General features: G+C 36.2%; 1 protein-coding gene across 1 annotated transcript in view; it reads left to right on the top strand.

Annotated features, from left to right (window-relative positions):
• USP34 (ubiquitin specific peptidase 34) overlaps positions 1-26,436 on the top strand; it is a 241,801-nt gene extending 215,365 nt beyond the window's left edge. The window contains exons 67-79 of the mRNA XM_080813119.1: positions 2,530-3,164; positions 5,233-5,390; positions 7,361-7,439; positions 9,060-9,186; positions 9,829-9,936; positions 11,073-11,177; positions 11,294-11,418; positions 12,414-12,537; positions 20,500-20,579; positions 23,019-23,159; positions 23,273-23,416; positions 24,851-25,010; positions 25,203-26,436. Of these exons, the coding sequence (XP_080669245.1) occupies positions 2,530-3,164; positions 5,233-5,390; positions 7,361-7,439; positions 9,060-9,186; positions 9,829-9,936; positions 11,073-11,177; positions 11,294-11,418; positions 12,414-12,537; positions 20,500-20,579; positions 23,019-23,159; positions 23,273-23,416; positions 24,851-25,010; positions 25,203-25,810 (2,594 nt within the window). The 3' untranslated portion in view covers positions 25,811-26,436. The remainder of the gene's footprint in view (positions 1-2,529; positions 3,165-5,232; positions 5,391-7,360; positions 7,440-9,059; positions 9,187-9,828; positions 9,937-11,072; positions 11,178-11,293; positions 11,419-12,413; positions 12,538-20,499; positions 20,580-23,018; positions 23,160-23,272; positions 23,417-24,850; positions 25,011-25,202) is intronic.
• Positions 26,437-26,884: the final 448 nt, after the last annotated feature.

The raw sequence follows: 26,884 nt of genomic DNA, 5'->3' as shown, positions 1-26,884 counted from the left end.
AAAACAATAAAAAAATCTGTGCTGAACAAAAAAAAAAAAAAGTTTTCCAGCTGTTACATCTAATATTGATGACAGTACTGTGGAAATGGCATTCTCATACACTGCAGTGAAGTCATAAGTAAATATTACCCTGTGAAAAGCAGTTTAATGATACATACCGAGATCTTTCAAAATACTTTGCCTTTTTTAAATTCAGTAATATCATTTCAAGAATTCCAGTATAAGCGAGTCATCTAATATATGGATGCTTAAATAGCATTGTTTATGGTTGTGAAAAATTAAAAACTGGCGATGTTCAGTTGGGCAGTAGTTATAGTAAGTTATTTAAAAGTTATAATATACTATGGTCATGTGAAAATGTTCTACATAATGTAACTTGAAAAAATAGCCCAAATATTTGAATAAAATCAATATAACAGTAAGAAGTATAGTAACATGTATAGAAGAAGAACTACTGAGAAATACTATTAAATCCTACAAAACTTTAAGGGAATGCATTAGATTGTTTAGTTTATAGAAAAAAAGAAAAAGATATAAGTGTCTTAAAGTAGTTGAACCGTTGCCATATAGAAATGGAGGTAGATTTGTTCTAAGTTCTCTAGTATAGAACTAAATGGAAGGTACTCTAGTTAGCAAAGCAGTTTTTAGCAAGGTCATCTATTCTTCCATATTGACCTTCCTAGAAGTTGTATATTTCTCCCAAGCAGATCTTATTTTTTATTTAGAAGCAGATAGCTCTTAAATAAATAGATGGTTTGGTATATAATAAAACAAAATTAAATGTTAGTTGTAGAATTTAAGTGGGTCTTTGGGTAGAGCGCTTTGAACCTTTCATTGCATTTAAAATTTTTCTTAATAAAATATTGAGATAAAAGTATTTAACTTAAACTGAATAAATTTTTTCTAATCACAAATTACTTTTCTTAATAGCAGGTTATACAAAGATTGGTCAGAATGACCCCAACATGCCAGGTTTTAATAGGAAACCTGCCAGGTGTACCTATATGTACCTATATATGGCAATATACCATCCCAGGTATATTGGAAACATAAACCAAATTGAGCCTAACCAGAGCAACATACAGGTGAAAAAATATATAGAAATGGAGTATTGTGCACAAAGTTTACTTTAAAATCTGTAAAATAGCTTATAATTAATTTTAGGAACGCTAACTTTAATTTCTTTAACAGAACATTGGAAGTTACCAAATTATAGATAGAATAGTGGGAGACAGAATTAGTAGGTATATTGAAAAGAGTTAAACTAAGGCTTTAGAGGTGTTAAATAGTATAAACATTTATAAATGTTAGTTATTCTTGTTGGATCATTACCATTATTGTCATTGTCATCATCACTGTTATCATTTCCCAGGGCAAAATCTGAGCTCCACCTCTTTTATCTGTGTGACTTTGGTCTTTGTTTCTCCAAGATTCAGATTTTCCTAATGTAACATCACCTATTTCCAGAATGATTGTCAGGATTAAATGCAATATTTTTAGAGTACCTAGCTCGGTGCCTTGCACACACACACTGACCATTTTTACAAATGAACTCAACTAATGAGTCATTTTCTTCTCAGAATTGTATGCTTAATAACATTTTCCAGGTATGTTGAAGGGATGCTTTCTTTGCATTGGAAGTCAACCTAGAAGCTACCAGTTATGGAATGAATAAATTATGGGGATAAAAGATATAGGGAATATAGGCAATGATATTGTAATAGTATTGTGTAGTGACACTGTGGTACACTGTGGCTACACTGTGGTTAAGCACAGCATAACATATAGAGAAGTTGAATCACCGTGTTATACACCTGAAACTAATATAACATGGTGTGTCAACCCTACCTACACTTTTTCAAGTGAAAAAAAATTTTAAGTACAAATTTAGCCTAGAAGATTTTGAAGGTTTTTCCAAAGTTAATATTCTGTAATTGACACACACACACATACATATATAATCTAATATGTTACAGTGAACTTTAAAGTAGAAGATCTCATTCCCTCTTTGTAACTTTGTATTTTACTGTTAATCTGTAAATTATTACAAAATAACTTACCCTTATTTTGTAAAGAAAAAGAAAAGATGCTAATACATTGAATGATTTGATCACATCAGACAGCCTTATTTAGCTAGGTCTTCTGTCTCCAAATGCTGTGTTCTTCTTATTAAACCGTATTATTTCCTAAGAAGAAATAAAATGATCAAATAAGTGGAAAATTCTACATCTGGGGAGAGCTAACAGAGAAGTTTAAAACTGTTTCTATTAATGCAGTTATGGTTGCCACCATAATGCAGTTATGGTTGCAAAAAATAGCAATGACAAAATGGAAGGCGTCTGTTTTCATCATTCCTTGATATTTTTCTGTGGGGCCAGTGGTAGGGCAGAAATACTAAGAAATGTTTATGTCCCTTAATTTTTATTCATTTTAATTTTTAAAGAGAAGAGTGGCTTTGTGTTTAATGACTGCTCTTCAGGCTGTTTTATATCTTGTAAGGATCTGACAGTTTTGTTTTACATTTTATAGCTGCAGCTTATCTTCTGGTGTCCCTTATACCAAGCAATTCATTCCGCCAGATGTTCCGGTCAACAAGGTCTTTGCACATCCCAACCCGTGACCTTCCACTCAGTCCAGACACAACAGTAGTCCTACATCAGGTCTACAACGTGCTCCTTGGTTTGCTCTCAAGAGCCAAACTTTATGTTGATGCTGCTGTTCATGGCACTACAAAGCTAGTGCCCTATTTTAGCTTTATGACTTACTGTTTAATTTCCAAAACTGAGAAGCTGATGTTTTCCACATATTTCATGGATTTGTGGAACCTTTTCCAGCCTAAACTTTCTGAGCCAGCAATAGCTACAAATCACAATAAACAGGCTTTGCTTTCATTTTGGTACAATGTGTGTGCTGACTGTCCAGAGAATATCCGCCTTATTGTTCAGAACCCAGTGGTAACCAAGAACATTGCCTTCAATTACATCCTTGCTGACCATGATGATCAGGATGTGGTGCTTTTTAACCGTGGGATGCTGCCAGCCTATTACGGCATTCTGAGGCTCTGCTGTGAACAGTCTCCTGCATTCACACGACAACTCGCTTCTCACCAGAACATCCAATGGGCCTTTAAGAATCTTACACCACATGCCAGCCAATACCCTGGAGTGAGTAAAATTGATAATTCTCTATATCTTCAAACTGATTGGAAATAACCTATTCCCCCCCTCTTGTGGGAAGTGGTAACAAAATATAGAAATATAGTCTAACTTGAACTCTTCTTTCTTAAGGACTCAATGTGTATTTGTTTTCTTGGCTACATGTATAAAATGCTATATTACTATTAAATTGAAGTAATAACGGATAATTAGGTTGGTGTTGAAATTTTATCTCTAATTGAACTTAGCTATTTTCATTTGTGTTTTTGTAAATGTCTTCTATATGTACCTAATGAAAAATGTCAGCTTTGTGTATAGTTTTAGGGAAGTATTTACTGTTTAGGTATTAAGATCCACATGGCTCTTCTAAACTGTGAGCTAGACAATATTTTTATCTTAGCTATAGTATTCCCTAGTTTCTTTTTTCCTCACACTACATTCAGGTGAATGAAATGGATAAAGGGTCTATCAGGATACAAATATATGCAGTCTAAATCTGATTCCTTTTTTTTTTGCAGACTGTTTGTAGGTTTCATAGTAAAACTTTCTCCCTTCACATAGGCTGTCATTCCTCGATATATCTTTTTACTGTTGCTTCTTAACTCTCTGTTGTAAACTGAAGGTTATACCAAGAGGATATAGATCTAGAAAAGGCGTTGGAAGGAGAATGCAGAACTATTTTAACCTAGAGGCTACAAGCTGCAAATGTGAGAAGTATTTTGCTAAATGTGAGATGGTAGGAGTGGAGTTTTTTCAAGACATCCAGTGTTTACTTAAGAGTTTAATCAAATGAACATGATGAAGAATATTTTAATTATTGGTATCCTTGAATTTTGTACAGTACTTTTTCCTGTTGAAGAAAGAACCTTTCCAGGGCACCTGAGTGGCTCAGTCCATTGAGCATCTGCCTTCAGCTCAGGTCATGATCTCAGGGTCCTGGGATTGAGTCCTACATCGGGCTCCCTGCTCAGCTGGGAGCCTAATTCTCCCACTACACACGCACACGCTCTCATCTCTCTCGCTCTGTCAAATAAATATTTTTTAAGAAAGAAAGAAAGGACCTTTCTTGTCCTTCAGATATAATGTAGTAAATTGTTCTTACCAAGAAAGAATAACCTAATTTCCAGCCAGGAAATTTAGAATGCCTAGAATAGAGGAAAGAGAGTGAGTATATTAAGTACCAAAAGAGTTCAAAGCCAAGGCTGTGAGACAGAAGGAAACAAATGTGAGAGTCTGCCTGACCTTGAAAGAGTCAGGACAGGATTTATCAAGATTTTGTGGATTTTCTTTATCACATTTACGTAAATAATATTTGACTTAGTTACTAAACTTGATATCCAAGGTTAAATAGACCTTTGATGAGTGTTGGGAGACTTGGAATCTTTATTTGATAATGTTTCCTGACATCAATAAAACATAACATCTTCTATTGTAGAGCTTAACTATTAGAGATTTTCATGAAAATGGTGCTTAATCAGTTTTTGCCATGAAAAGTATGGAGTTGGGGGTTTCAGTTTATTGATAAGTATGCCTACATGCCCATGCTAAATGAGTTTATAAACCCACAGTTAGCGATTTTAAATATTATTTCCCATGTTTCATCTATCAGATACTTGAACTAACCATTCATCAGTCTAGAAACAGCATTCTAAATGTTGGCACAGAGGGTTTCCTCAGAAATGGTACTGATTGAAATGTAAATGAGGGCTGTAAAATTTTGTGAGGAAGTCGTGATTTCTCATTAAACGGGCAAAGGATTGGTGTAGCATATCGGGACACCCATTCGAAGTTACAAAGCTAGTGCTTTAATAAATAGTATTAAGACTAAAAATGAAAAAATTTTTTTCAGAAATTTTTTTTCTGAAAGTGTTACGATTTACTTTTAGTGAATAATACATTAAATTTTTAAAATAGAATCTATTGCTAATTTTATAACTATTCTTGAGTGGTAGTGTAATCTGATTTCATTTGTATAATATTAAGAGCTGGCTAGTAGGCATACCATTCAGAAATGAAAAGGAAACATTCTAAAATATAGGGTTAAAAGATCACCATGATGCTTATTTGCCCTTTTTAGGCAGTAGAAGAACTATTTAACCTGATGCAGCTGTTTATAGCTCAAAGGCCAGATATGAGAGAAGAAGAATTAGAAGATATTAAACAGTTTAAGAAAACAACCATAAGTTGTTACTTACGTTGCTTAGATGGCCGCTCCTGCTGGACTACTTTAATAAGGTAAGAAGATGTTTTTTGGTGTTCTTTTTAAATTGTTTTGTTTGGGGGCCTGGGTGGCTCAGTGGGTTGAGCCTCTGCCTTCGGTTCAGGTCATGATCTCGGGGTCCTGGGATCGAGCCCCGCATCGGGCTCTCTGCTCAACGGGGAGCCTGCTTCCTTCTCTCTCTGCCTGCCTCTCTGCCTTCTTGTGATCTCTCTCTCTCCGCATCAAATAAATAAATAAAATCTTTAAAAAACTATTATTTTTTTCCAAGTGAGGGAATGGGGACCATCTTTTTGACACTTAAAGAGTTATAACTAAATTATTTATAAGTGAAAGTTTACCAGTTCTTTAAGGTGATTAGGGAAGCATTTTTGCATTCAGTAACCTTGGAAGGATTTATCTTTTAAAAATTAACGAGCTGCTTTTTTTTTTAAACGAGCTACTTTTGAACAGCTTTTGTTTTCAAGGTTTGATTTTGGATTGTTTATATGTGTTTTATCAGTATCATAGAATTATGGTTGGAAGGAATCCTCATGTATGGTCTTACACCTAAAGCTTGAATCCTTCTCTCTCTTGTGATTCATCCTGTCTTATGCTTCGACAGTTCAGTTCTAGAGGCCTCCAGGAGAACACCTTTGGATGAAACTTGGATTTTTCATTCTGTTTAGCCCAGATTTACCTTAACTGTAGGGATTAGCCAGAATAACAAAAAATCTTTATAATTGTTCAGAGCTACAAAAATTACTGAATGGCTATAAAGGAACTCTACAACAAATTACACATAATTTCCTTTAACTGTGGGAATAAAGGCCAGGTTAATTTCTTAAAAGTGTTTCTATATATTATATCTAAGACTTGGAGGTAATGTTCTTTATTAGGCACACATTTTTTGGCAGTACTTCCTTGAAAATAGTATTTTATACTTAACCCAAGATAAGGTTATTTCAGATTATCTTCTTCAGAAAACTTTCAGATTTGAATCTTTATTAATGAAATGAATTAGCTATGCTTTTGCTGGGACTCTAAAGGAATTCTTCTAAAATTTTGAATACCTTATGTTTGAAAGGCTTACTACTTAAAGCTTATTCTCAAAAGAAAAAAGGTGGGGAGGAGAGCCTGGGTGGCTCAGTGGGTTAAAGCCTCTGCCTTCAGCTCAGTTCATGATCCCAGGGTCTGAGCCCTGCATCAGGCTCTTTGCTCAGCAGGGAGCCTGCTTCCTCCTCTCTCTGCCTGCCTCTCTGCCTACCTATGATCTCTGTCTGTCAAATAAATAAAATCTTAAAAAAAAAAAAAAAAAACAGAGAAGAGGAAAAAAAAGACTTTGAGCTTTCTTAATTCTTTTTTAAAATTCATTTTTCTCACCATAGCATATACCCTCCCCAGTGTTCATCTTAATTCTTTTTTGAAAAAAGGGGAAGAAAATAATGTAACTGAAGTAGAAAGATTCCAGCTATGCTGCATGTATGTACTACATACAGCAGCAGTTTCCAGTACCTAATAATGAAATTAGGTCTGTTAACAAACAAGAGCAGTACAACTACTTTTGGTAATTATCACATAAGTTATTTTTAAGACCAAATGTATTTAATGTTTTTCCCCTCATGTTTCTCTTTATTCCCAAGAACCAGCTGACAAGTGCTTGGATAGTAAAAATGTATTTTGTTACTCTCCAGAACTTAACATAATCTAGAAGATATACCCATTATAAAAATAAGCATTGTTTATATTGAAACTTTAAAAATATTTCCATGGTACCTCTCTTCCATCATTGAATTGCAGAGTAGATACTAGCAGACATAACTTTCTCCATGTTACATAGAGGATTTAATATTAACTCCTTTTATTACATTACTAGGAAACAGATATAGCAGTCTCCCTCTCCTGTAGAAAGAAAAAAGCCAAAATTACAGTTTTCTTCTTTTTTTTAATCACCTAGATTTCCATTCTGATTCAGAGTTCTCAACCTGGGCTTTTTGTATTCTTCTAGTGCCTTCAGAATACTATTAGAATCTGATGAAGATAGACTTCTTGTTGTATTTAATCGAGGGTTGATCCTGATGACTGAGGTAAATATTTTACTTCATTTTACCATAGATATAGTTTATTTTAATGTTCTCACCAAGACTTTGTGTGTGTGGATATTTAGAGTTTATGCTAGACTGTTTCATATAGGTGTCTGGATTTGATTATATATTAAGTGCTAATTTATATTCCAAGAATGATTAATAGTTTTTAGGTTGCTGTTTTGTCTGTAGTAATTCCATACTTTTCTTTTGTATTTAGAATAACCACTGGAAATAGACTGGTTTTATTCATTCCATTTGTAAGGGTAGAAACAGATGAAATTCATATGATATGATCACTGATATAATTTCTCAAGAGCTCACTTATTTGAACATCTTGAACATTCACAAACTGTGAGATGACTTTAAAGCCCTAGAGGTGCATTTTACCCTTAGTCTAATAAAGGAGAGAAGAGAAAAGAGTATATGCCAAAAGTACCATGAGAAGTAAGAGGTAGGATAGTTTTCTTTAATTAATACATGTTTAAAATGGTACTTCGAAGAATTTGGACTTGTAAAGATAAGTGGGAGAGCATTTAGATAAATGACATGGTCAGCAGAGGCAAGAAAGTATTGTTGTATTTGAAAAATGCCAAGTATTTCTATTTGGCTACAATAGAAAGTATATGAAAAGTAGTGAGAATTTCATTGTTTCATTAAACAGATGTTTGAATATCTACTCTATGCTAGGCGTTGTACTAGGCACTGGGGATACAGCAGTGAATAAGACAGACATGCTTCCTATCCTCACAGCTTATAGGTTAAATGCCATACACGTACATTGTTCAGATTATTTGCCGCCACCGATTCTAGACGATGGATTTTGAACTTTGAATTGTGGATAGAATATAGATTATAGGGAACTGATTCAAGAGGATTAGAAAAAATCCTTTGCGTAGAATGAAGTAGGAAAAAAACTAAGGATTTTGAATTAAAAGATTTAACAAGCCAATATGATTAAAGGAATTCTTCTTTTGGAGCTCTTTTTCCTCATTCAGACTTAACTGTTGACAGCCATTTCACCGTTGTCTTTCTTCCCAAAGACCTGGAAAGTTAGTTAAAGCAGTTACGCATTCTGCCCAGTCTTGTTGCCTGCTGCTTTGTAATTTCTAAGGCTTAGAGCAAACAGTAACCAAAAACAAACAAACTGATTAAATAGCTTATTCCTTCAGGCCGAAATGTATGCATAAAATATTAGCTGTGAAGGTGAGCACTATTTTGTATTTTAAAGAGCTGACAGGGGCACCTGGGTGGCTCAGTGGGTTAAAGCCTCTGCCTTCGGCTCAGGTCATGATCCCAGGGTCCTGGGATCAAGCCCCGCATTGGGCTCTCTGCTCAGCAGGGAGCCTGCTTCCTCCTCTCTCTCTGCCTGCCTCTCTCCCTACTTGTGATCTGTCAAATAAATAAATAAATAAATCTTTAAAAAAAAAAAAAAAAGAAGAAAAAGAGTTGACTTGGGAGAATTTGACTTTTAGGTAGGAGAAAGCAAATACATTTGTTTTGTGCACATGTGCACACACATAAAATCTGAAAACATCTGTCGCAAAAGATGAATACTACCATTTTGTGGTTCAATAAAGTAAAAATGAAATGAAGTTTTTCATTTTTTAAAATCACTTGTAGTCTTTCAACACACTGCACATGATGTACCATGAAGCTACAGCTTGCCATGTGACTGGAGACTTAGTAGAACTTCTGTCAATATTCCTTTCGGTTTTGAAGTCTACACGCCCGTATCTTCAGAGAAAAGGTTTGGTCATTCCTACTTCTTATTTTTGTTACTTTCAACATTTAAAGAGTAAAATAAGGATTTCAGACCACAGCCTTCAGAGAATTTGTCTTCATCTCCGGTTTATGTACAGAAGGTGGGGCTGATGCTGACTAACCATAAGGACATGTTCACCATGACCTGGTATTAGGCTGAAGTGCTCTGGTTTAATCTCTTATGCCTGCCTGAAAAATAGGCAAGCATCCTGTAAGTGTTAAGATTTAAGAGACTGGAAAACATCTTGAAGCACTGCAACAAAATGAGTGTTTTGTAAAGGTTCTCCAACTGGAAACCTCCATGGCTTAGGTTAGATCATTTTTAGTTTCAAGAGAAATAACTATAAAACCTATCTCTTATGTCCCTGTAAAATTACATGTGAACTCTGAACTTCACATAAATTTCTAGAAAATGAACGTGTTCATCCCTCAGATACGTGTTTTAAGAAATCCAATAGGTTTCACAGTAGTAGCTGTCTCATGAAAATGACCACTTAACTTTCACCAAAGGTGTTCATGTCATTAATTTGATTTTCTTGGTGTTAGCATTCTGTAGATAAAAATAGAAAATAATCGTGAAGAAGTTTGAACTCAGATGGCGTATTTATGTATGCTTTTGTATTTGCAGATGTGAAACAAGCATTAATTCAGTGGCAGGAGCGAATTGAATTTGCCCATAAACTGTTAACTCTTCTTAATTCCTATAGTCCTCCAGAACTTAGAAATGCGTGTATAGGTAAGTTACTTGGAAATATATCTGTGTCAAAACCTAATGGATGAAGATTTTTGTGGAATATTCTTTGTAGGATGTGGTATTAGTTCTGCACGGTTTGGAAGACATTTGTACTTTCCATGTGTAACTCAGAGGGTTCTAGAAAATCTAGTTATATTTTCAGCATGCCAGTAATTACATTATATGATCACAGGCATGTCATGTAACATATCTGGGCTCTTTGACCTTAGGTTATTTCTAGATCTCTTCCAGCTCTGAAATCTTCTGGTCCTATGTAAGTAAGGTAGGATCATGCAGATGTTTTGCAAAGGAGAACTGATACTGTAAAGGGTTGGAGAGATTATTTTACTGCCTGTTCTTTACCTAAAGATACTTGTAGTACTTGTTCTTTAGACTCCCAAGTATTTTACTTTTTTAATTGATTATATATTTAAAGTGATAATTTTGCCTGTTAAAGGACCCCCCATTTTAAATTTATATTGTATTTTTTACTAGTTTAGAATCCATTTTAAAAAGTCATCTTTAGAGACTGTAACTTTTTATTCCCAGGTTCTTAAAATGACATATAAGCGGTCAGTTTTGGCAGTCATTGGCCTGATGTTCTGTGGAATTACTGGCCTATACTTTGGTAACCTCTGATTACCTCTGATTACCAGTAGCCTGTCATCATGAGCTTTACTTCTATGTGATTAGGGGATGAGCATCAGTTCAGCTAGCATCATGAAACATTAAAAGTAGACTAAGGATTATGTCTTAGATCCAAAGAACTTTGAGCCTTAGATTTCTGTCTTTAGTTGGTTTGGTTGATTTTATGAAGACAGTCATTAGTATGCATTAAATGTTTCCCTTAGCATACTTCTCCATAATGCTTCTCTTGGATAAATAAAATACAAATAAATAGTTTTAAACTTTGGTTTCTAAATGATGACTGTGTTTGGTTAATAACTTTGGTCCAGATTTAATTGAGCATCAGACAGAATTTCTCCCAGTGTCAGCAGCTAAAACAGTTTTAGACTCGTTAATAAACCTTTTCACCTGCCATACTGCTATTAGTCACCCTAACAGGATTTGTGAGTTTGAAAGAAGCAAGTCAGGTATCCTCCAGCTTTTTAATACTCATACTGTGTTTTTATTTTCAGATGTCCTCAAGGAACTTGTGCTTTTGAGTCCCCATGACTTTCTTCATACTCTGGTTCCATTTCTACAACACAACCATTGTACTTATCATCACAGTAATATACCAAGTACGTATTCATCTAGCACAGTACTTGAATGTGGTTGGCATTTAATCTTTCTGCACACTGAAGCATGGAGATTTATTTTTTCCATTTATTCTTATTGTACACTTTTAATGTCTTAGTGTCTCTTGGACCTTATTTCCCTTGTCGAGAAAATATCAAGCTAATAGGAGGGAAAAGCAATATTCGGCCTCCGCGCCCTGAACTCAATATGTGCCTCTTGCCCACAATGGTGGAAACCAGTAAGGTATGTTGGGATGTCAGGAAAACCATGTTTCTGTAGTACACAGTAATTTGAAATTTCCCCTCTGGCAGTTATATTAGACTTAAATGACCATTTTGTGGATCCTAAGAAGATTAGACTCATTTGGACTTTTTCCTTTTAGTGCTCTGAAATGTTGGTTGAGTATTTGCAAATCAACAGTAAGCACAAGTAGTAAGTTTTTTCCTCCCTCAAAAAAAAATACCTGAATAGAAAGTCTTACTAGTATTTCTCACTAGGCTAAATTATAACTGGGTCATATATCTAAACCTGAAAAGTCAAGTTAGGTATTTACTATTGTTTAAATTTGGCCATATAACCAATGACTTCTTTTACTGCCCTTTAATTCTAATCCTTTGACCTAGGCTTAATATCATTGATTGACAGATGTATCATCATTTGTAGTCGGATTCTTTTCTCTAATGCATATCCTAAAATAATGCTAATTCTAAATTATAGAGAAAAGGTACATTGGCACAAGATAATTTATCTCAGTTTCAACATTTTTTTAAACAATTTTTCCCCTTTATCTTTCTTTACCCCACTTCATTCACACTCTCCCTTACCCACCATCTTTGGATCTTAAATACACTTCTTATAAAATACTAAAAATAATTAACACTGTAGTAGCCATTACAGAAATCATTTGAAATCTATTTCAAAAATCAAATTTAATTCAACTCTTCTTGATGATGTCTATAGAACTAAAGTGTCACATTTTAAAATCCTACAGTAATTTTACTTGATTAAAGTATATAGAAATAATGGGTAATTTTAATTGATAGCATTTGCACACTGAAAATAAACTTGTAACAATTAAGATCTTAACATTACTAGAAACTTGGAATTTAAAACTAGGTTCTTATAGAATTTAAATATTTAATCAGCTTTTTAGTTAAACTTATTACATTTGCACAAAATATGCTCTTTAATTTATTATACAATTTAAGTGCAACCATTTTATCATCTTTAACCTTCAGGGCAAAGATGACGTTTATGATCGTATGCTGCTAGACTACTTCTTTTCTTATCATCAATTCATCCATCTATTATGCCGAGTTGCAATCAACTGTGAAAAATTTACTGAAACATTAGTTAAGCTGAGTAAGTATAAAAGATGAGCAGTAAATTCCACTGAATTATTTTAAGCCCCTAGCCACAAAGGAAGGGGAGACAAAAATGAGACAATTCTTTTTCTTTTTTAAAGTGACTGTTTAAAAATATTAATTATTTTTGGGAACATTTTTATTTTTATTAAGAAAACACCAACTTACTGGTTTCCATTGAATAGTTCTGCCCAGAGTTTCAGCTGGCCTATAAAGGAGTGGAGTAGGGCTGATCACTTTTGTACATAGAAGCCCAAGTCCTCCTCCATCTGCCCAGCAGAATTTAAAAACAAAAACCAAAAACTACTTTTCTTAGGGAGGCATGCTTAGAGAGGTGGACTATCCCAGCCCTGATCTTGAGGATAAGATGAGATCTATAGTGCCAGCTGTACTTTGGAGCTGGCAATGCCTAGAGGAAACTGAGTGGGCTTGCCAGGGTGAAGCAGAGGTGCATATATGAGTAAAATAGGAGGTAAGTCTCATGAAATAGAGAGGTGAATGAGAAGAAAGGAAATTTGAAAAGGAAGGTAGGAGAAATAGAAAATAAAATCATCAGTGAATTTTATAAAAGGAAAAAAACCTCAAATTACAAGGATGTGCTTGAGACCTATAGAATTGCTCCCTTTGGGTGAGTTTTTCTAGTTGATAAGTCTTTAAAGGACATATCCCTTATCTCAGGACCTCCAGAGTTCCCAGGCTTTGTGTGTTCTGTGAATCTTACTTCTTCAGGGATGGCCTAGGATTCTTTCCCAGTGTTCTATAGTTTCGTTTCAGAGCATAGGAAGTGAAGTGCTCGTGGAACCACCAACCAGGTCAAGAAACACAATATTGCCATACTCTAGAACTCCCCCCTTGTACTCTTCCTCAATCCCATCCCTTTCCTTATATGGAAAAGGTTTTGATCCATTTTAAGTAGGGCAAAAGTTGTGAACATACCTTAGGTTTCGTTATCGGAGAAGAAGGATGTGGTAACAGCTGTCAGGGATAATTCCTCTTCAGAAAACCCATCTTATTGGTAAGTGATTAGAGTGTCTTCACATTTGAAAGGTCTTTCCTTCCACTTGTTATCATTAGCTGGTTTTATACACATGTGGCTGAATTACCAAGTGGGAATGGTTGGGTAGGGGAGCACATACTGAGATTGGCCATTTCATGATTACACATTTCAGTCATGGCACTTGGTAAAAAACTAAAACCTAGCAGTGGCAGTGATCAAATGTGAGAAAGTGTCCAGGAATTCTAGTAATGCAGCCTTACTCCCAGATAAGGAGGGGGACTTATTACAATGCTGACCTTAAGTTCTTGGTAATTGTGTTCATATGATTTATACCAGAAGTTATGTGAGGAGCTGTTTGAGCTGCTTGAACAGGTCTGATCAAATAGTGAATTTCTACCCTCTGGGACTGTCTTCTTCAATACAAAAACAGTTTCAGGGAAATTAAATACGGAGGAGAGGAGGGAGGGAGGGAGGGAAAGGACGTACACTTAGCCTTCAACATTAGCTGACTCAACTTTTCATAGTATTTTATACTCACATTCCTCTTGTAACCATGAAGCACTGTTGATGCTGCCTCCTAGTGTTTAGTTTTCTACATAAGCAGTATTCTGTAGAACTTTCTATGAGGACAGAAATATTCTCCAGGTGCCTCGTCATCCATAATATGATAGCCAGAAGCCATATGTGAGTGGTGAGAACTTGAAATGTGATTTAAGAAACTGAATCTTTATTAAACTAAGCCAGATGTGACTGGTCGCTATATTGAGTAGAAACCAAGCCTTCACAAATTAAGCAGGAAAAGAAAATTTTCAGGGTTTATCTTTTCCTCTTGAATTCATTCATTCATGTACTTTTATTAGCTCCTCCTACTCTGCCAACTTCCCTAGAACTCATGGTTATTATATCAGTTAATGCAGAAAATTAGACATTATTTTAACAAAGACCTAAAAGCAGTGCTTTCTCATGCCTCATCTGAATGAAAAGAGTATGCCCCAGTGTTTAGAGTTAACTTCCATCTTCAGATGAAATGATTATTTCCAGGGAGAGGCACCTAGGAAAGAGCTTAAAATAAAGTCCACATTAATGACTGAAATGAAGAGCAGAGATTTGCTAAGGAGTTCTGATTTATGTAATATCTTCAGGAAATTAAATCTGGCAATAGGGAGAGGGAAAGGTAAATTTAAATTGTTTATGTCCTTAGTCATTTAAGCCTTGAGGTTAGATGGTCAAAGGGCCATAATATTGTGACCACAGGTGGGATTGACTCAAGACTTGGATTGCAAGTCACTTCCAGTTTTGAGGGAAAGTCTTTGTCATAATTGTTATGTGGGTAACTGAGCAGATTTTAAGATTCATTAGGAGATAAAAAGGAATTATGTAATAATTGCATATTAGGGTTGCAGGTACTACTAACTAGTAAAGTAAGGGCTGGAGTACTTTTGAAGTGAGGGTAGTCAAGCATGGGGTTAGGGAAGACAATGAAGTGGGGGTAGAATTTTGGGAGAGTGCATAAAGCTACTGACTGCCATGTGAAATAATGGTGTTCTGAAGCTACAGTATTTTGAGAATTTAAAAATAGCAGAATTTAGCCCAAAAAGCTGTTAAAAAAAATAGTAAGAGGGTTTGGCACTATTAATTTCTAAAATACTTAATAAAGATCAGTCATTTTTTATTTTATTATTTAGGATTCACTACATACATGAATTTATAATTGAAAATAGCAAAAGGTAAAGACACCATATCACTCACAGTCCTGCCCCCCCCCTTTCATTAACTTTTTAATCTTTTTTGTGCATCAGAACTGCAAATACAGGTTTATTTTTTCTCCTTTCTTACATAAAAGTAAACTATACTATTTATGTAATGTAGATATAGAAATACATAGGCAGAAAAACATACATAGACAAAACAGCCTACAGACAAACATAAGGGATACATGAGGAATTTTTTTTAATTGTGTTATGTTAGTCACCATACAGTACACCATTAGTTTTTGATGTAGTGTTCCATGATTCATTGTTTGCATATAACATGAGGAATTTGAAGACAATAGAGATGACCTGTCAGACATGTGGAAATGGTATGGTTTTGAGAGAAACCATACCATTAGACAGAATCAACTGTCTAAGGAGAGAAGGGGAAAACTTTTCCACTACTTAGACTAAAATAGATTACAGGAGAATTAAATATTTAATTGTGAAGAATAAAATAACAACTATTAAAAATATAGAACCATATGGATAAGTATCTTCTAGTTTGAAACACCGTGTTAAGCAGGACATAAAACCCATAAAAAAATAAGTTTTTGGCAATATAAAAACTGAAAATACTACATGTTGAAAAATGCCACAGATTAAAGAACAGCTAATGGGAGAAATATTTGCATTCTTAACAGCTAAATAGCTAGTATTGGCAATATACGAAGAGTTTTTAGGATTCAGTGAGATGGGAAAGATCATTAATAAGTAAAGGACATCAACAAGCAGCTCCTTCACACATAACAAAACAAGTAAATGTTTGGTAACCGCATGAGAGGTTGCCGTGCCTTACTAATGATTTCTCTTTTCTCTCATTTTTTGTTTCTAACTATGAGACAGAGTTTTGATGGTATACATAAACAGTTTGGGGAAAGATAAGATGTTATAATGGAGTCAGTTCGGGGACGCATATTAGCATTATCAATTTAGATTGTTCATAGCCCTTGATCTTGCAGTACCAAATCTAAGAATCTACTTACAGAAGCGTCCAAAAACATACATTGGGTATTTATTTTCATTCAGTTTGTATTGCGTAAAAATGGGAAACAATTCAAATGTCCATCAATAGGAGCTTAGTTAAGTAAATCTGTAGTTTATCATACAGTCTTTAAATAGTTTGTATTATATATGGGTCTTTAAAAAGATAGGAAATGACTTTGGATTACATGCGAAAAAGCAAATTGGAAAACAATATGCAGAATGTGACCACAGTCTTAGAACAAGAGGAAAAATCACTTAGTGCATGTGAACACACACACACACACACACACACACACACAAAACGTAGGGGATTATACTCTAAACTGTATGGATAAAATTACGGGTCAAGGTCTAGGTTAAATGACTGTAAATTTTATATTATTTGCAATGATCATTTGTATTGGGGAGAGGAAACAAAATTTTTAGAAAGTAGTCTAGGAAACTGTACTGCAAACTCTCATATAATTTTTTTAAGGAACCATACATGTATAAAATTAACACTGAGATGCTCAAGTAAAATTAAATGATATTTCTAGATTTCATCTTTTAATTTAAATAATTTTCATTTTCATAAATAAAACAACCTCTCACTTTTACTATGTAACATTGCTTTTGACAGTTTTCAGAATGCATTAATAAAGTAAAAAATAGTAAAAGGAAATTTTTGCAGGCAACATGAAATCTGAAATCTTCAAAATCTTAAGAATTAAAAAAATTAAGATAGTTGGTAAAAGTAAATGGATTAGAAATTCAGATTATAAAAAAGCACAGCTCTGGTCCATCCTTTACCTTTTTTGATGTCAAGATGGTATAACTGGAAAGACAACTGGTTAGCTGTTTTCCAAAAGACTTTTGAAGGTGACTGAATATATCAGTCATTCAGTGCATATCAGAAGGCAGCTTCTACCAGTCTACCAGGGGAAGATCCATTTATCCTTGGCTAAAACTTAGTAATTACACTTAATATATATATTTATAATTTAGTTGATTACCAGTCTGTTAATTTACAAAGAGGAAGAACTAACACAGGGATCTGAATATTCCATGGTAGGGCCAGCAGATTTTTTTCTAGTAACCTACATGGGAAGCCGAATAAACAGCAGTTGGTTGCTTAGTGGGTATAAGTCAGAATAAGGGGAAATAGAAGAATCAGTTGTGTGATATTCTTAGGCTAAGATGTCTTGATTCAGTCCCATAGTAGAGTATTAGTTGTGGGCTTTCATCCATTGGCAAAAACCACCACTTCCATGGATAATGGTTGGGTGGGCTAAACACTCCTATAGAAAACCAGACAATCCGAACACAATTCAGATAGGAGACACCCTATCAGCAGTCATCTGAATTACCATTTTACCTACAAAAACAGTTTTTAGAAGATTTTTAGTAACACATCTAGTAGCATATACAGTATAAAGTAATAATGAGGAAAGGTATTTGGGACAGTTTTTGATTATTATATATTCCTTTAGATGGGTTGGGGTAAGAAACAACTGAGGATGTCTGAAGTCACAGGATGAAGAAAGCTGAATGGGCAGAAGCCCATACATCTTAGGCCTTCCTGTCCTGTTTACTAGGACAAGGCTTGGACGTGTGCCTTGATTGCATCTCTCTGTGCTTTGTACCCAGTAAGTTAGGCATCCCAGAAGGTTATTGGAGGAAAGTGTGGAGTAGGATGGCATTGACCTCTACCTTGAGTCACATAGCCAAGATACGCCTGATCCTCAGTGTTTTGTGAAAATGGTAGAAAGAAACTGAAACTGTGTTGCTCTGAAGGGATGGCCCTCCTTCCAAAGGAGGTGCAATTCAGAGAGGAAATAGTGAGAGAGGTATCGTTGATTCACCATGGGTGGCAGTGCTTTCCAGAGTGTAATGTATAAAACGGTCCATGGAAAATAATTTTATATTCATAAATATGTATGGGTCTTACTGTGTCACAGAAATATATAACTAGTATACCAAATTTGTGACTTCCTGGATGTTATGTTGCCCAAGGCTAACGTAGTATTAGCTTCCCTAAGTGAATCTAAAGAACAGTACTAAGTAAACAGTACACGTGATGGACAGATACAAAAAAAATATGAATGACTGAAGTTTGGGAAAACACTGATCACTGAAAAAATTACAGGCTTCAAAATCAAGTATACCAGGGATAGATGTTTTGCTCACTGGCTTTTGGGATGAACCTGAGCAGATTACATAACCTCTCTAAATCTGATAACTTCATTGAGAAAAGGGGAAATGAGAATGAAACAATGCCTCCCAAAGTTGATAAGAAAATTAAATGTAATTATCTGACACACCTAGCACAATAAATGCCAGCATGTATTTATTTCCTCCTTCTGTTATAAAATAAAGATATTAGGATCAGATTATTACTTGGCAGTGATCTTAGATCATAGAAATCCTCTGTGGGTTGTTTGTTTATTGTGGTAGTGCTGATTTTTTTGAAGTTGTGGAAAATAGGAATAAATATTACATTTTACTTTGAGGAATAATTGAGGAAAAAGAGTAAAGACTAGAGAATCTTAAATTGTAATGTACAGTCTACTTTCACCTGAGAGGTCAGGGCAGCCTCTAGTTCAGGGGTTGGCAGACTTTCTGCAAAGGGTGTACTTTGCTGGCCATATGTATGGTCTGCGTCATCCATTTATGTTTACAATCTTTTAAAAATGCAAAAGTCCTTCTTAGCTCACATGGCCATACAAAGATAGGTTGTGGACCAGACTTGGCCTGCAAGCCGGAGTTTGCCAACCCTTGGTCTACCTTTAAGGGTAATTACGATGCAGGGACATAGAAACTCTTCCCTGTACCCAACAATTTTGATGACATGCCTTCGTTTGCTTATGTGTATTGTGTTCTTACATTAAATGCCTCCATCCCCAGTCAGATTAGGTTAGGATAAAGGAGAATGGTGCATAGATTCGTTGGGGGGGAGGGCGGGTCTTTCTACAAAGGGATTAATCTTGACAGAATATAATAAATAGACTTACCCACAAAAGGGTATTTTGGCATCCTTGGATGACTGATAATGACCTATCTTAAGATTTCTTGAATCCTTGGTCCAACCCAGAGGTTGGCGAACAATAATAGCCCGCATGCTGCCTTGTTTTGTATAACCAGTGAGCTTACCTGCGTGCTAAGGAGGGTTTTTATATTTTTTAATGTTTTTTTTTAAATGCTAGGTTATTCTAAATATTGTGTGACACAAAATTTACATGTGATTCAAATTTCAGTATTCTTAAATTTTATTGAAAGATAGCCACACCTTCATCTAGTGTTGCCTTTGGCTGCTTTTATACTACCTCTGCAGAGTTGATTAGTTGCAACAGAGATCATTTGGTGCAAAGACTAAAATATTTACTGTTTGGCCCTTTACAGAAAAAGTTTGCTGACTTCACGTCTAACTCATAATTTTTTCTTACCTGGAGGAAGATAGTTTTTATTATATTTCTCCCTCTCCATCATCATAATTTCGCTGGAAGTGGGAGTATGGAGAATGGGAAATTTACTTACAGCTGTGGTATAGCAACTTCTGTTCTTTGAGAGGTAGGAGGGCAGAGGGTAGGGGAATACATTTCTTAGAGATATACTTGACATTTGGAATAGGAAGAGGAAAGGTTAAAACAGTAGAGGTTCCAAATAGGATACTGACAGCCAAGAGTGGTCCACCCAGAAGAGCTTGGGGACAAGTCTAGAAGCTGTTAGACTCAAGAACAGTGTTTAGGTAAATCCACCATAATCCCTGTTTTTGGATAAACAAGGTAAAAGAGGAAGGAACAGTATTTCGGATTCTCCACATCCTCTTTTTAACCTTGTCCCTCCTTCCCCTCCAAGCTTAGCTAGTCTATGAAAATTACCTAATATGCAGAGTGGTATCTTTATCTAAGAAAGCTTTAGAACCACTTGCAGTACCCCCTATTAAACTGTCCCAAGTAAAGTTCTAATACTTAAAAAGTAGAATTGGTTTAAGTTACCTCAGATCCTGCAGGGAATGAGGTGTGGAATATGAATAAATTCAGTCAGAGTATACTGCATTCTAAATTATTTCACTGGTTAAAGCACTGGAATGAATTCTTCCCCTTTAAATATTCTGTGTATTTCTCAAACATATAGAAAAGATGCATAGTTATGACTAGAATACCTATAGAATTGTACCTGCAGAGTTGAATACCTTAGTAGTATAATTTATAATTATAACCTATTCTGATTTCTTTTCAAATATTAGGTGTCCTAGTTGCCTATGAAGGTTTGCCACTTCATCTTGCACTGTTCCCCAAACTTTGGACTGAGCTATGCCAGACTCAGGTAAAGAAAATGAGTTTTAGATGATTTGATCTTTCATCTCATCTGACCATTTGGTCAGTAATTTTAGAAACAATGGTTTGAACACAAACTGGAAATTAGAGATGTTTTAGAATCTTGGTAGATAAAAGTATGATTAATGAAAATAATAGCTATTGAGTTTGGGGCATCAAGTTGCCCTTTGAGGTTTTTATTTCAGTAGATTTATATCCCAGAGGATGTTTCAAATGAGCTATTGAATTTGTAATGTATTGATCAATATAAACAGTCATGCTGAAAGTCCAACAAAACAGGGAGGTATTTAGGAGAAGAAGGCATGTTCCAATTCTTGCTCCCCCTCACCTGCCCTATCTCTCTTTTGCTCCCTTCCACCCTTCTCAAAGCTTTAGCAGAAACAATTTCATCGGTCTGTCCTTTACCTCTTCCCTGTTACTTTGGAGAGGTTTTCAAGAGTCTGATGCACTTGTTCTTGTCCGCAGCCTCACTGAACTCAAGAAACACCGTATCCTACCTACCTGAAGTATATAAGAGCCAACTCTTTAAAATAAAGGGGGCGTCTCAGTAATGCCTGTTTAATTGTTGGGGGAGAATGGCAGGGACATGGAGGGGGAAACCAGATTGGTCCTAAGATTTGGCTCATTCCTTGGATCAGGCATAAAGGATCCCCACTTTCTTTAGACCCCCCCCCCAAAAAAAACTATTGGTTTCGTGCTTGGTTGCAGCCACCCATCCCCAGAGGAAGAGAGTTGTGTTTACTTTACTTTGGCTTAAACTTTACACAAATTCTAGTATCTGAAATGTGGAAACATTTTATGCCTCTGGTACAGCCTCCTGTCTGGGCTGTAATACAGTTTCTTCTTGTAGACATGTGTCAAATGGGGTTGGGATAGTTGTTTCTCTCTCTCCTTGTTCCAAACTGTGAACTTCCCAAGTGTAGAAATGGAATCCTCCCTAGCCCCTAAAGAAATGTCGCTTTGTTTTCTATAGTAGGAATCTTTGAACTAATTTATTTTGATCCCAGGGCCTTATTTAGTACATTGGGGACTTTGAGAAAATGACGTGCTGGTTGATTTTTTAGCTGAGTGGTCAGTTCAGTAAATTGGAGCAGACCGCTGCTTGTTCCCTCTGCCACTGCTGCTGCTCTTTCCATTCTTCTTGATCTGGGTAGTTGGTTTTTTTGGTTTCTCTGCTCAGCCAGTCTGTTGCTTCCCTGTTGTTTTATCTATTCCAGCATTTTACTGCTCCCTTTATTGGCTTGTTTCCCAAAGAATTCACCGTCTCCAAAAACTTCCTCTAAAACAATGCCAAACTCTCTGCAGGCTTCTAGAGCCCTGCCAGCTTGGTCGAAGCAGCCATCAGGAAACCCAGGCAGCAGGCAGAGGCTCTGGCTGCTAGAATAAGGCCAGTCTTCCTGACAGCAAGCCTCTGAGGAGCTGGGCCTTGGTCGTGTTAAAGACTCCTGATTTCTTGGGTGAACTTGAGTGTACTTATCAAATTCCTTACTCTAATAAAATATTTAAGTATATAACCTATACCTATTATCTAAACTTTGTCCTATTTTTTAAAATAGTCCATTTTGTCTTCTGTATAAATGATTATTAAAATACATATAGGGGCGCCTGGGTGGCTCAGTGGGTTAAAGCCTCTGCCTTCGGCTCAGGTCATGATCCCAGCGTCCTGGGATCGAGCCCCACGTCGGGCTCTCTGCTCAGCGGGAAGCCTGCTTCCTCCTCTCTCTCTGCCTACTTGTGATCTCTGTCTGTCAAATAAATAAATAAAATCTTTTAAAAAAAATAAAATACATATACTCTAGGGAGTATATCCACTTAAAGACATACTACTTGTGTTTAAGAGCCATGACCATTTAAAAACAGGAAAACCAAATTTTAGTAAAATGTCCATCTGTTGGGGACCCACTAATTATCTTTGTGAGATAATTAAAAGAAATTTGCTGTTTACTTTTGCAGTATTCATGGGGGGAAAAGGATATTTACCAGACAAATTACAATTGCTTTAAGGTTTTAACTCCTTTCACGGAATAAATTTAATTTTTAAAATTTGTCTTTTTCTCTACATATGGTTTGGTTACCTATTAATTATCCATCAATTTGGTCTCCTGAAAACATTTTCATCCATTTGTTAGTCTTATTTGTCCAGTCTTTGTTTCCTCTCTTCATGCTAAAGTTGAATTTCTTTGGAAACCTATTTTTTCATATTGCCCTTCAGACGTTACAAGTCTCTTTCTCTGACACTCATGTGTAGAGTCTAAGTGCGGAAGATTTAGTTTACTGGGAGGACAGTTACTTAACTGAAAATTCAGTAGACAGTTAAAAGTGGCTTCTCTAACAGGACTTAAAATGACTGCATGTTCATCATAAGCGCGTGTAAGCCTTGCAGTTACTTCCATGCTCAACCGTCAGTACTTCTTCTCCCCCACTGTAGTCTGCAATGTCAAAAAATTGCATCAAGCTTTTGTGTGAAGATCCCGTTTTTGCAGAATATATAAAATGTATCCTGATGGATGAAAGAACTTTTCTAAACAACAACATTGTCTACACATTCATGACACATTTTCTTCTAAAGGTATGTCCTACTTTGGAAACTCAATGTGTTACTTCCAGTGTGTTAGTGGTTATATTTTCATTATGTTGGCCTTTTTGGAGATTTTTGTTTTAATCTTTTTTTTTTTCCCCCAGGTTCAAGGTCAAGTGTTCTCTGAAGCAAACTGTGCCAATTTGATCAGCACCCTAATTACAAACTTGATAAATCAGTATCAGAACCTGCAATCTGATTTCACCAACCGAGTTGAAATTTCTAAAGCAAGTGCTTCTTTAAATGGGGTAAGAATTGGGCTGCCTGGCTAGCTCAGTTGGAGCGTGTGACTCTTGATCTTAGGGTTGTTTCAGTCCCACGTTGAGTGCAGAATTGCTTAAAAATGAAATCTTAGGGGTGCCTGGGTGGCTCAGTGGGTTAAAGCCTCTGCCTTTGGCTCAGGTCATGATCCCAGGGTCCTGGGATCAAGCCCCGCATCAGGCTCTCTGCTCAGCAGGGAGCCTGCTTCCCCGTCTCTCTCTGCCTGCCTCTCTGCCTACTTGTGATAGATAGATTTATAGGCTTAATCCTTGGTCAGGCAGAAACCCAGATGAAAAAATTTGCATCTTCAGTATGCTTTCTAAAGGGCAGTCAGATAATGGCTATATTTTATGTAATTAAGAGTTCACTGTAGTGGCTTTCACTCTGTCAAATAAATAAATAAAATCTTTTAAAAAAATGAAATCTTTAAAAAATAAATGGGGTAAGAACTGTGGAAGGGAATAGTCCTGTACTTAAGTACTTTCCTTAAATCAACTCTAAATTCAGCTTTAATATGATCTTTACTATAATTTCAAATTAATATTTTTACTATCATAACTTCAAATTATTCAAACTCTGAAAATCACATAGGATGAAAATTTTCTAAAAATATGTGTTCTCTATGCCTTCGAAGTATGTAGTACACACTTTTACATTACCTTGGAAGACATGAGCAAATGTCATTAAATGCTAAGGACAATGAGACCACCAAGAGGGAGACATTTCTTTTATCTCCAGGTCATACAGTAATGGAATGCTAGCACCTGTCCAGCCACAGCCTCCCCAATAACCAAGTGTTGCTTAGATGCCAGACTAGAATATAGAGCTAAGAAACACCTTACTATTTGACACCAGAAAATCAGCATATTTGAGGAATTGTGATATCTAGATTGAGGCCTTAATTTCTCATGGATAATTCAGGGCTTATTTTTTATTTATTTTTTTAAAGATTTTATTTATTTATTTGACAGAGATCACAAGTAGGCAGAGAGGCAGGCAGAGAGAGAGAGAGAGAGGAAGAAGCAGGCTCCCTGCTGAGCAGAGAGCCCAATGCGGGGCTCAATCCCAGGACCTCGAGACCATGACCCGAGCAGAGGGCAGAGGCTTTAACCCACTGAGCCACTCAGGCACCCCAGGGCTTATTTTTTAAATCCCTTTTTTGCCTTTTCCATTTTCAGAAAACTATTTGAGTTTTCAGTCTGACCTTATTAGTGGCATGATATGTAGAATATTGGTATTAATGACTTAGAACCAATAAAATATGGTAATATGCTAATGCTAGCTCTCTAGTTTTAGCATTCTCTAAAATTGCCTGAGAAACCAGAATGAATTCCTGGGAAAGTAAATGTGTGGTAAACTGTAAACAACTGTGTCAAAATGTTAGCTTTAGAATATGAAATGTTCCCATCTGGGTTTTCTAGGATCTGCGGGCACTTGCTTTGCTCCTGTCAGTACACACTCCCAAGCAATTAAACCCAGCTCTCATTCCAACTCTGCAAGAGCTTTTAAGCAAATGTAGGACTTGTCTGCAGCAGAGAAACTCACTCCAAGAGCAAGAAGCCAAAGAAAGAAAAACTAAAGGTTAGCTTTCTGGACTAATATTAATTACCTTTAGGGTGGGAGAGGGGAAGAATACACTCGGTATAACTGACTTTATTGTAGCTGTCGGTTCAGTTGGGTCTCTTGCATATAATGCTAAAAAGAAACTCTCCCACAAATATTCCCACTGTGATCTTAATGACTCCTTTCAGAGAATGATGTTCATTTTCACAGATGATGAAGGGGCAACTCCTGTTAAAAGAAGGCGTGTTAGCAGTGATGAGGAGCACACTGTAGACAGCTGTATCAGCGACATGAAAACAGAAACCAGGGAGGTCCTAACCCCAACTAGCACTTCAGACAATGAGACAAGAGACTCCTCAATCATTGATCCAGGAACTGAACAAGATCTTCCTTCCCCTGAAAATAGTTCTGTTAAAGAATATCGAATGGAAGTTCCATCTTCGTTTTCAGAAGACATGTCAAATATCAGGTCACAGCATGCAGAAGAACAGTCCAGTGATGGTAGATTTGAAGACTGTAAAGAATTTAAGGACCTCCACTGTCCCAAGGATTCTAACCTAGCTGAGGAAGAATCTGAGTTCCCTTCTACTTCACTCTCTGCGGTTCTGTCTGACTTAGCTGACTTGAGAAGCTGTGATGGTCAAGTTTTGCCCTCCCAGGACCCTGAGGCTGCTTTATCACTCAGTTGTGGCCATTCCAGAGGACTTTTTAGTCATATGCAGCAACACGACATTTTAGATACTCTGTGTAGGACCATTGAATCTACGATCCATGTGGTCACAAGGATATCTGGCAAAGGAAACCAAGCTGCTTCTTGACATTAGATGTAGCATGTCTACTTTTAAGGTTCCCTCTCCCCCCAATGCTGTTTGTATAAGTTTTGCTTATTTCTGTTTTTGTGCTTCAGTTTGTCCAGTGCTCTCTGCTTGAATGGCAAGATAGATTTATAGGCTTAATCCTTGGTCAGGCAGAAATCCAGATGAAAAAATTTGCATCTTCAGTATACTTTCTAAAGGGCAATCAGATAATGGCTATGTTTTATGTAATTAAGAGTTCACTGTAGTGGCTTTCACTTCCTATGGCTGTCTGGGAGGGACAGGGTTCCCTGGCCCTGTACAATGTAATTTAAACTTACAGCATTTTTACTGTGTATAATATGGTGTCCTCTGTGCCAGTTTTGTACCTTATAATAGAGGCAGATTGCCTCCGATCGCTGTGGTTCTTATTATCAAAATTAAGTTTACTTGTATACGGAACAACCACAAGAAATTTGATTCTGTAAAGAATCCTCTTTAGCTGTGGCCTGGCAGTATATAAATGGTGCTTTATTTAACAGAATACCTGTGGAGGAAATAAAGCACACTTGATGTAAAAATAATTGTTTTATTTTTATTGACATGACTGATTGCTATTCTGTGCACTTAATTAAACGAATTGTGATGACTTTTCATTTGTTTACATTTAACATTGCTTTAGTCTTCTCAGATGAAAGTAATGAGAAAACTGTGAGTGGGAGGGAAGCACTTCTCCATCATATTCTCTCACTATAGTAGTAGCGGCAGTCCAAAAAGTCACTTACCCCAGAGCCTTTCAGGCCTCCGCCCAGAGTGCAGAACTGCCGTAGGGAGCAGCCTCAGGACAAGGCCCGCTGCACCTCACATCAGCATGCTTCCGAACGTGACACGCTGGTGCTTCGCTACCTAAGAGCTACAGAACTTAAAAACCCTGAAGTAAAATAAAGAAAGAGTATCGATGTGCCATTTATTTTTTATCTGCCTGAACTAAAAATACAGCTGAAAGCAGCTTGCTAGGACAAGCTTCAGTGGGAAACAGCAACCATCTGTACCCAGCAGCTCAGTCTCTCCCCAAAGGAGCGCTATGGGAGGTAAGGT

Source organism: Martes martes (assembly GCF_963455335.1).
Source record: "Martes martes genome assembly, chromosome: 9".
Classification (NCBI taxonomy): Eukaryota; Metazoa; Chordata; class Mammalia; order Carnivora; family Mustelidae; genus Martes; species Martes martes.
The sequence above is the reverse complement of the archived record's forward strand: the minus strand, read 5'-3'. Positions and strand labels throughout refer to the sequence as shown.